The 11677-nt window shown below is 46.6% G+C and overlaps 1 protein-coding gene across 6 annotated transcripts in view; it reads right to left on the bottom strand.

Annotated features, from left to right (window-relative positions):
• Window positions 1-11677, bottom strand: part of slc44a1b (solute carrier family 44 member 1b) — a 78822-nt gene that overhangs the window by 58144 nt on the left and 9001 nt on the right. For all 6 annotated transcript variants that reach the window (XM_030395632.1, XM_030395627.1, XM_030395628.1 and 3 more), the window contains exons 4-6: window positions 8381-8517; window positions 3731-3824; window positions 1014-1183 (exon numbers count right to left, since the gene is read on the bottom strand). In XM_030395632.1, coding sequence (XP_030251492.1) covers window positions 1014-1183; window positions 3731-3824; window positions 8381-8517 — 401 coding nt within the window. The remainder of the gene's footprint in view (window positions 1-1013; window positions 1184-3730; window positions 3825-8380; window positions 8518-11677) is intronic.

Raw genomic sequence — 11677 nt, 5'->3', positions numbered from 1 at the left:
TGTTTAGCTAGCTGTTAGCATTTACCAAGATGACAAATTTTGCATAAGTAAACAAGTAAAGTTTTTTTTAGTATTAAGTATTTATATTATTCTGTAAATATGCATAACAGGGTTGTGTGAGGTAAAGTGAGACATTCAAGCAAGGCTGACAATGTTATAAAAATATGAAAAATATAAGAGAGGACATACCTTTGCTCTACCCATGCTGTTGGGATACTGTTTGATGATGTCACTTCCAGTCTATCATGTGGCTAACCCTTTTCTTCTTCTTTTACCAAAGTTTAAGGTAACAGGGTTGCATGCTGGACACGGTTTTTTTGCATAATAATACTTATTTAAAACATCATGTTTTAATAAAATGATGTTTCCCCATCTACAAGAGACATCTCTGAACAAAACAATACAAAAGAAAGTAGATTTGAATGTCATTTTGACAGTTTTTATTGGAGTTCAATTTGGTCACCAAGGGTGTGGGACAAGAGAAAAATAGCATATTAGGGGGTATTCCAGACTTATTTGGCATTTAAAAAAATATTTTCAAATTTTTTTTCTCCCAGTTTACTTAGAATTGGTCTCTGGACAAGTAAAAGTTACACAGCAACTGCATGATTTACTATTTTGTGAATCCATTATTTGAAATTTCATGGGTGGGACGTAAAATGTCCTCCAATTTTGGAATGGCCCTTAAACATTTTACATTTTCCCATCTCAGATTTTCAATTCAGTGATTTGAGCCAATATCAGACCAGTACTCTCGATATCGAGTCAGTGTGTCCCTAACTATTATAATAAGTACCTAATTGGCTGCTCTCATCTGTGAGAGGAGTTTTGTTAATAAGAGCCGGCTGAAGGAATCTGACTTTCCATTTACCGACTGAGCCTGACTGTGGACGTGGGCAGTTCTGCCCATGATGATTGTATATTACCCATGATGCAACACCAGCACTTACCACCTGCCCTCTGCATACATCACTTTCTCTGACTGTGTCCTGATGAGACCTCAGTAAACTCACCCAGAGCAAGGACACACAGTCCGATGATGATCTCTTTACTGGCGGCAACGCCAGCTATCAGTCGGTGCAGCACGCTGTTGTCACTGACAAACGTCACCACGGCCTCGGCAAACTTCGCATAACAGGAAACATCCAGGGGAGTGCAGCGGTTGAACACTGGCAACGGCTTACTGAGGACACACAGAGGTCAGAGGTCACACACAGGTCAGGGGTCATACAGAGGTCAGGGGTCACACACAGGTTAGGGGTCATACAGAGGTCAGGGGTCACACACAGGTTAGGGGTCATACAGAGGTCAGAGGACACACAGAGGTCAGGGGTCACACACAGGTTAGGGGTCATACAGAGGTCAGAGGACACACAGAGGTCAGAGGTCATACACAGGTTAGAGAACACACAGAGGTCAGAGGTCACACAGAGGTCAGAGGACACACAGAGGCCAGGGGTCATACAGAGGTCAGAGGACACACAGAGGCCAGAGGTCACACACAGGTCAGGGGTCATACAGAGGTCAGGGGTCACACAGAGGTCAAGGGTCACACAGTTCAGGTGTCATACAGAGGTCAGAGGACACACAGAGGTCCGGGGTCACACAGAGGTCAAAGGACACAAAGAGGCCAGGGGTCATACAGAGGTCCGGGGTCACACACAGGCCAGGGGTCACACAGAGGTCCGGGGACACACAGAGGTCAGAGGACACACAGAGGACCGGGGTCACACACAGGCCAGGGGTCATACAGAGGTCAGAGGTCACACACAGTTCAGGTGTCATACAGTGGTCAGAGGACACACAGAGGTCAGAGGACACACAGAGGCCAGAGGTCACACACAGTTCAGGTGTCACACAGAGGTCCGGGGACACACAGAGGTCAGAGGACACACAGAGGTCCGGGGTCACACACAGGCCAGGGGTCATACAGAGGTCAGAGGTCACACACAGTTCAGGTGTCATACAGTGGTCAGAGGACACACAGAGGTCAGAGGACACACAGAGGCCAGAGGTCACACACAGTTCAGGTGTCACACAGAGGTCCGGGGACACACAGAGGTCAGAGGACACACAGAGGTCCGGGGTCACACACAGGCCAGGGGTCATACAGAGGTCAGAGGTCACACACAGTTCAGGTGTCATACAGAGGTCAGAGGACACACAGAGGTCAGAGGACACACACAGGCCAGGGGTCACACACAGGCCAGGGGTCATACAGAGGTCAGAGGTCACACACAGGCCAGGGGTCATACAGAGGTCAGAGGTCAGAGGACATACAGAGGTCAGAGGACACACACAGGCCAGGGGACATACAGAGGTCAGAGGACACACACAGGCCAGGGGTCATACAGAGGTCAGAGGACACACACAGGCCAGGGGTCATACAGAGGTCAGAGGACACACACAGGCCAGGGGTCATACTGAGGTCAGAGGACACACAGAGGTCAGAGGTCACACAGAGGCCAGGGGTCACACAGAGGTCAGAGGGCACACAGAGGTCAGAGGTCACACACAGGTCAGGGGTCATACAGAGGTCAGAGGACACACAGAGGTCAGGGGTCACACACAGTTCAGGTGTCATACAGAGGTCAGAGGACACACAGAGGTCAGGGGTCATACAGAGGTCAGGGGTCACACACAGGCCAGGGGTCATACTGAGGTCAGGGGGCACACAGAGGTCAGAGGACACACACAGGCCAGGGGTCATACAGGGGTCAGAGGACACACAGAGGTCAGAGGACACACACAGGCCAGGGGTCATACAGGGGTCAGAGGACACACAGAGGTCAGAGGACACACACAGGCCAGGGGTCATACTGAGGTCAGGGGACACACAGAGGTCAGAGGACACACAGGCCAGGGGTCATACAGGGGTCAGAGGACACACACAGGCCAGGGGTCATACAGAGGTCAGAGGACACACACAGGCCAGGGGTCATACAGGGGTCAGAGGACACACACAGGCCAGGGGTCATACAGAGGTCAGAGGACACACACAGGCCAGGGGTCATACAGAGGTCAGAGGACACACACAGGCCAGGGGTCATACAGAGGTCAGGGGTCACACAGAGGTCAGAGGACACACAGAGGTCAGAGGACACACAGAGATCAGGGGTCACACAGAGGTCAGAGGACACTGAGGTCAGGGGACATACAGAGGTCAGGGGTCACACACAGGCCAGGGGTCACACAGAGGTCAGAGGTCACACAGAGGTCAGAGGACACACATCGGTCAGGGGACATACAGAGGTCAGAGGACACACAGAGGTCAGGGGTCACACACAGGCCAGGGGTCATACTGAGGTCAGAGGACACACAGAGGTCAGAGGACATACAGAGGTCCGGGGTCACCTGTAGTCAGGTAAGGCTGGACGTACCTGGGTGGAACAGGAAGTTTGGGACATTTGGAGAACCTCTCGGTCAGAGGACACACACAGGCCAGGGGTCATACAGAGGTCAGAGGACACACACAGGCCAGGGGTCATACAGAGGTCAGGTGTCATACAGAGGTCAGAGGTCACACAGAGGTCAGAGGACACACAGCGGTCAGGGGTCACACAGAGGTCAGAGGACACACAGAGGTCAGAGGTCACACAGAGGTCAGGGGTCACACACAGGCCAGGGGTCACACACAGGCCAGGGGTCATACTGAGGTCAGAGGACACACAGAGGTCAGAGGACATACAGAGGTCCGGGGTCACCTGTAGTCAGGTAAGGCTGGACGTACCTGGGTGGAACAGGAAGTTTGGGACATTTGGAGAACCTCTCAGGAAGGCCAGGGTATTTATGACCTGCTAACTCATAGGAACACAACTCTGATCCTGAGAGACAGAGAGACAGAGAGAGAGACAGAGAGAGAAGAGAGAGAGAGAGAAAGAGAGAGACAGAGAGAGAGAGAGAGAGAGACAGAGAGAGAAAGAGAGAGAGAGAGAAAGAGAGAGACAGAGAGAGAGAGAGAGAGAGAGAGAGAGAGAGAGAGAGAGAGAGAGAGAGAGAGAGAGAGAGAGAGAGAGACAGAGAGAACAACAACAACACCTGACATGATTTCCTCCATATGAACCAGCTGATCCTGACTGGGTTCTTACCTGCACACTGATATACTGTTTATTATTGTTGTTATTATTGCTATTATTATTATTATTGTTATCATCATCATCATCATCATCATCATCATCATCATCATCATCATCATTGTTAACATTTTTGTTATGTAATCCTGTACGCTTTGGCAATATTGTGAACCACAGTCATGCCAATAAAGCTTGTTGAAATTGAGAGAGAGAGAGAGAGAGAGAGAGAGAGTGATGACATCACCATCACCATCATCATCATCAGTTTTCCAACAGTGGAAGGTGCAGTACCAGAGCAGAGCAGCTTTACTTTTACTGTGCGTTCAGACCAAAGGCGCATAAAGAGGAAAATGATCCCAGAAGTCATTCACTTTCTATTGGGAGCCAGGCAGAGAAGGTGGGAAAAGTGGAATAGGCGGATTAGGAGGAAAAAAAGGTTAAAAATCCTGCAACTTTATGTAATGAGCTATGATGCTTCTAGGTGGAAAAGGTGGAAAAGCTATGTGATAACCAATGGGGATGTCTCTTTCTGCCTTCGGTCAGGTCGGTCCCAGAGAACAACCCGCGTTATTTTTGGTTCCTACCAAACATTCGTTCCGAGATGCCGCTGGAAATGTTGATTGCTGCTGTAGCAGAACACCAGGTCCTCTACGATTTGACCCTGTTCCTGTATAGGGATCAATTAAAGACAGCCGATGCGAAATCGCTGGAATCGCTCACCATCCAGCCACAGCTCCTGCATCCAGCCACAGCTCACGCCCCTGGAGGATTTCGTGCACCCAAATCCGGCAATGAGGACTGCGTCTTCGTAAGTACGACAGGGCGACACCAAAAGCAACGATCTCCCTATCGTCCATATCGATAACGTTACGCAACTGAGTTTAAGTGCAGCTATTTATAGAACATGCTCACATTATTGTCGATCTAACCAACTGCACTACACTTCACAACTAGAATGAAATATAGGCTTAACAACATTGAAGGTAGGCTAGGATAAATTACTAGCACTAGGGCTACTTCCCATCAAACAAAAACACTGTTCTAAAAACTTTTGCTAAGCTAGTTGTGTTTTCATTTAGCTACCCTGTCCATTTCGTATCATTCAGTAAATATGATTGTGGAGTAATTCTGTTTTTAATGACTTTATCAAGTAACTTTCCATCAAGTAACTTTCCGTGATCAACGATGTCGGTAAATGGATGGGCTGTGCTACAGCAGTAGTTGCGTGGTGTTGAACGCGAGATGCTTGCAGGCCCTTTAAATTTAGAAGCAAGAACGAACAAGGTGACAAAAGCCACATAAGCAACTTAGGTGGAGTGGACAGGGCGGACAAGGCATATTTCCCTCTTTGCGCGCTTTCGGTCTGAGCGCACAGTAACAGGACACAGTTTCTGTGTAGCAGAAAGAGGCTGCAGCTCACATTTCACTGTGTTAAAAGACGGGGTGGAGAGGGGAGTTTGTCACTCTTAGACTCAGGCTAGCCATTTCTCTTTGTTTCCAGTCTTTATGCTAAGCTAAGCTAACCAGCTCTAGCTTCATATTTACTCCACAAATGTGAGAGAGAAGAAGAAGAAATGCTGAGCTTTTAGAACTGAAGCCTGATAAATGAGGGTGGACAGAATAAGAAGAACACCCCTCCCCGAACAGCCCTGTGCTCTCAGACAGATGAACTGGTCCCTCTGTGTATTTCTCAGACAATGACTCCTTTCATTGACAACATGGCTGTTAGAGAAGCTGTGATGTCACCTGATGAAACGTCTGCTGTCACGTTTCACACAGTGAACACACTGAGTCACAGCAGCTATGATGGAGGACAAACGGAGCATAGTGGCACCAACCATACACCACTTAATGCTGCCTTTGTTACTCTACTGTACTGTGTGTGTGTGTGTGTGTGTGTGTGTGTGTGTGTGTGTCTGTGTCTGTGTGTGTGTGTGTGTGTGTGTGTGTTCTATGTACTGATGGTGTGCCAGGTCACAGACATTAAATCATCACCATGATGTGACGGCAAGCGTCCGGACAACTGGTGACATTACTGCTTCCTTTACGACCAACTGAGTGAAGAACACACACACGCACATACATGCATAGACACACACAGACAGACACAGACACACACACAGCTATCCACATGGAAGCAGTCAGCATGTAAACTCTTAAATGTTAATATCAGCCTCATCAGAGCAAGCGGTCTGTCACAGATATATCAGTTTGTCTGGTATTAAACTTTATTTGTTGTGAATAATAGCAGAGTGTCCTGTGCTGACGTTAAGATTCAGAGTCTGAAGGACCATCTCAATCCGATTATATGTGGACAATCTTCCACCAGAGCTCAAAATCTCTCTGCAGACGATGCAGCCCTTTATTTCTGATGTTGACAGACTTGTGAATGCCCCATTCAGGACACAGCAAGGTGATTTATTCATACATATACATGTACACATGTCTAGATTATACAGTCTATGTTATTCATGCAAGTTGAAAATATAGAATTTTTTTGTGACATTGTTTCTTAAACCTGATAGCGTTAACGTTCACACTGAAATCATGACGTTGACATTGCTGATGTCCAGACATTGATGAACAGCAGTGGAGGAGAGGATATAATCACTAATCGTTTGCAGACACCCAGAGCTGTATGACACCATATCTACTTGTACCGAGACAGGACATAAAAGGAGCTGGCGTGGAGGGAAGTGAGCGTGGAAGTCAGACTACCTGGTAAATCATGGAAATGTGTCACAGCACAGCATAGCTCTTATAGATCCCAACTCCATTCAGGGAGCAAACATTTTAACTGTTGTTTACTTTTCACCTGGCGGACAGACCTGAGTTCAGTCTTCTTTCAAGGCAACATTATGATGTTGTTATTTAAGCATCTTCTGATCCATTTTTTTAGTCAGATCATAGAGAAATCTCTTTGTTTGGGGTTCATACTGATATGGTGAGACAGATTCATTCAGTTTACTACCTGCTGCTCACAGTTACTATTCATTGATTTCAACACACCTTTTAAAAAGCTGCCACTCAGTGGAGACAGATGGACAGACTGAGACCTGGACACAGGTCAGCCTTAGGTAGAGCTGGAAGCCTCTGTCATCCAACTCGGCTCCAGATGCTGACATTCACCAACTGGGTGCCATAAGAGTAACGCCAAGAGAAATTAATAATCCAGCGATCAAACTCGAGCGTGTAACACAAGGTGGATATTCTCTTCATATTTGTTCTGAATGCATCATCACACACAGACTGGGAAGAGACGCCACGCTGTCAAGAATTCATCAAACTACATCTAAGATCTTTGGCCCAGAAAGATTAGATTAACAGTCCATTCATCAATTATCAAAAGGAATTAAATTAGAGTGTTTTGATAACTCATCATTTCAGTCATTTTGAGGGCAGAAACATTAAACATGGCCTGGTTCAGCTTCTTAAATGTGAGGACGTGCTGCCCTTCTCAGTGATTTGAGACTGTAAATGAAGAAGAGAGCTGCAGTGATTTATCAACCAATCAACTGGTTGTCAACTATAAATGATCCCCATGTCTCCACAGTCTGACCCGTGTCACTGCTGGAAACGAGTCCAGCTGCACCAGGTCTCATTCTGGTTCAGGAGGAAAAAAAACGCTCTGGCATGTTAGTATGTGTTCTAATCAATCACAATCGTCGCAGAGTGTAACCAGGATGCACCGATGCTGTCACTGCGAAACTGTGTCAGGAGAAACTTTGAGCTCTGGTACTAAAACTAATATCCCTCAAGAGAAAAGTAACAGCTGCTAGCTTGTTACAGTTTATGCTGTTAGCTAACAGACTGGTGTTACAGTCACTGTCCAGCTTCAGTGGATGTGAAGAACCTGCAGGTTGTTGTTTCTGTTGTTACACACAGATAGCAGAAAGAAGGGGAAACAGGCTTCACACCAACACTCTGCATCCAGTAAATCAGACTAATTATCACATTTTCATAATCGATTTATCGGGTTGACTCAAAAAAATCAAAAAACTCTCTGCTGTCAGCTCATTCAATCTGAATATTTTTCTTTTCTCCTCTGTGACAGTAAACTGAAGATCTGAGCAAGAAGTCTGAGGACGAAACGCTGATCAACCTTTTTAACATTTGAGTAACGGTTGAGTTGTTTCAATACATCATAAACTTCTTGATATTTAGTGACAGTTATTATCGACGAGCAGCAGAGGTCTCCACCTGATCACAGACGGGTTGGACAAAACCTCATTCTCAATGACCATGTTTCTCTGGTGACATCAGCACACCTGTTCAGTTGAGGGTCATTTTCAGAGTGATGAACTCACCGTTGACCATGGCGAACCTCTTCAGGTCCTGGTAGGTCGTCAGCTCCTCGGTGGGACATAGAGTGATGCATAGAGCCATCGACTTGATCTTCCTCTGGACTATGTCAATGTTACAAGGGTCCAGGAAGAAGACGAACCTGGCGGGACAGAAAGCACAGAAGTCAGTCAAGGCCACAGCTCAGCTGTTCATCCAGGTGTTATCCCTTCAAATTAGTCATCACAGTCAGTTATATACAGACAACTTCATTTATTTAAGATTTTTAAACATCGTTCTCATGCTCATCTTTGATTATAAAGAGCTGCAACGAAAGGTTCATTTGATCATCTATTCATTTATGAAAACACGCTAAATATTTGCTGTCTGTATGATAGTTGACAGTAAAAGAGATGTTTTGGGTTCTGGACTGCTGCTCAGTTAAAATAAGATGCTGAATTGTTCTGGCGCTGTGAGACGATGTGATCAGCAGTTTAGACTGCTCTCTGACTGTTCATAGATGAATCAGTAAAAATAATCAGCACATTTAATGATAATTAAACAAAATAAAACCAAAGCTAAACAAACAGAGTAAAAATCAAGTGATTCTAAGAGACACATCATCAGATATAAAACTTTATTAGTAACACTCTTTATAACAGTGAGACAGTCTGTGAGACGCTTCTTGAGACGCATTGGTGAGACACTTCATTAAGAGGCGTTGGTGAGACGTCATGCAGCTGTGATGTCATGCAGCTGTGATGTCACGTAGCTGTGATGTCACGTAGCTGTGATGTCATGTAGCTGTGATGTCATGTAGCTGTGGTGTCATGTAGCTGTGATGTCATGTAGCTGTGATGTCATGCAGCTGTGATGTCATGCAGCTGTGATGTCATGTAGCTGTGGTGTCATGTAGCTGTGTGACGGTCATGTAGCTGTGATGTCATGTAGCTGTGTGATGGACATGTAGCTGTGATGTCATGTAGCTGTGTGATGGACATGTAGCTGTGTGATGGACATGTAGCTGTGTGATGGACATGTAGCTGTGGTGTCATGTAGCTTTGTGACGGTCATGTAGCTGTGTGATGGACATGTAGCTGTGCGATGGACATGTAGCTGTGTGACGGTCATGTAGCTGTGTGATGGTCATGTAGCTGTGTGATGGACATGTAGCTGTGCGATGGACATGTAGCTGTGTGACGGTCATGTAGCTGTGTGATGGTCATGTAGCTGTGTGATGGACATGTAGCTGTGTGATGGACATGTAGCTGTGGTGTCATGTAGCTTTGTGACGGTCATGTAGCTGTGTGATGGACATGTAGCTGTGTGACGGTCATGTAGCTGTGCGATGGACATGTAGCTGTGTGACGGTCATGTAGCTGTGTGACGGTCATGTAGCTGTGTGATGGACATGTAGCTGTGTGATGGACATGTAGCTGTCGTGTCATGTAGCTTTGTGACGGTCATGTAGCTGTGTGATGGACATGTAGCTGTCGTGTCATGTAGCTGTGTGATGGACATGTAGCTGTGTGATGGACATGTAGCTGGGATGTCATGTAGCTGTGTGACGGTCATGTAGCTGTGTGATGGACATGTAGCTGTGATGTCATGTAGCTGTGTGACGGTCATGTAGCTGTGTGATGGACATGTAGCTGTGTGATGGACATGTAGCTGTGGTGTCATGTAGCTTTGTGACGGTCATGTAGCTGTGTGACGGTCATGTAGCTGTGTGATGGACATGTAGCTGTGAAGTCATGTAGCTGTGTGACGGTCATGTAGCTGTGTGATGGACATGTAGCTGTGAAGTCATGTAGCTGTGTGATGGACATGTAGCTGTGTGATGGACATGTAGCTGTGATGTCATGTAGCTGTGTGATGGACATGTAGCTGTGTGATGGACATGTAGCTGTGATGTCATGTAGCTGTGACGTCATGTAGCTGTTATGTCATGTAGCTGTGTGATGGACATGTAGCTGTGTGATGGACATGTAGCTGTGTGATGGACATGTAGCTGTGGTGTCATGTAGCTTTGTGACGGTCATGTAGCTGTGTGATGGACATGTAGCTGTGTGACGGTCATGTAGCTGTGAAGTCATGTAGCTGTGTGACGGTCATGTAGCTGTGTGATGGACATGTAGCTGTGAAGTCATGTAGCTGTGAAGTCATGTAGCTGTGTGACGGTCATGTAGCTGTGTGATGGACATGTAGCTTTGTGACGGTCATGTAGCTGTGTGATGGTCATGTAGCTGTGTGATGGACATGTAGCTGTGTGATGGACATGTAGCTGTGGTGTCATGTAGCTTTGTGACGGTCATGTAGCTGTGTGATGGACATGTAGCTGTGTGACGGTCATGTAGCTGTGTGATGGACATGTAGCTGTGAAGTCATGTAGCTGTGTGATGGACATGTAGCTGTGTGATGGACATGTAGCTGTGATGTCATGTAGCTGTGTGATGGACATGTAGCTGTGTGATGGACATGTAGCTGTGATGTCATGTAGCTGTGACGTCATGTAGCTGTTATGTCATGTAGCTGTGTGATGGACATGTAGCTGTGTGATGTCATGTAGCTGTGTGATGGACATGTAGCTGTGTGATGGACATGTAGCTGTGATGTCATGTAGCTGTGACGTCATGTAGCTGTGATGTCATGTAGCTGTGTGATGGACATGTAGCTGTGTGATGTCATGTAGCTGTGTGATGGACATGTAGCTGTGTGATGGACATGTAGCTGTGTGATGGACATGTAGCTGTGACGTCATGTAGCTGTGATGTCATGTAGCTGTGACGTCATGTAGCTGTGATGTTATGTAGCTGTGTGATGGACATGTAGCTGGGATGTCATGTAGCTGTGACGTCATGTAGCTGTGATGTTATGTAGCTGTGTGATGGACATGTAGCTGGGATGTCATGTAGCTGTGATGTCATGTAGCTGTGGTGTCATGTAGCTGTGTGACTGTCATGTAGCTGTGATGTCATGTAGCTGTGTGACGGTCATGTAGCTGTGTGATGTCATGTAGCTGTGTGATGGACATGTAGCTGTGTGATGGACATGTAGCTGTGACGTCATGTAGCTGTGATGTCATGTAGCTGTGACGTCATGTAGCTGTGATGTTATGTAGCTGTGTGATGGACATGTAGCTGGGATGTCATGTAGCTGTGGTGTCATGTAGCTGTGTGACTGTCATGTAGCTGTGATGTCATGTAGCTGTGTGACGGTCATGTAGCTGTGATGTCATGTAGCTGTGATATCATGTAGCTGTGTGACGGTCATGTAGCTGTGATGTCATGTAGCTGTGATGTCATGTAGCTGTGTGATGGACA

This window comes from Sparus aurata, chromosome 18, assembly GCF_900880675.1.
Source record: "Sparus aurata chromosome 18, fSpaAur1.1, whole genome shotgun sequence".
In the NCBI taxonomy this organism is placed as follows: Eukaryota; Metazoa; Chordata; class Actinopteri; order Spariformes; family Sparidae; genus Sparus; species Sparus aurata.
Note: the sequence above shows the minus strand (reverse complement) of the source record. Positions and strands in the feature narration are given on the sequence as shown.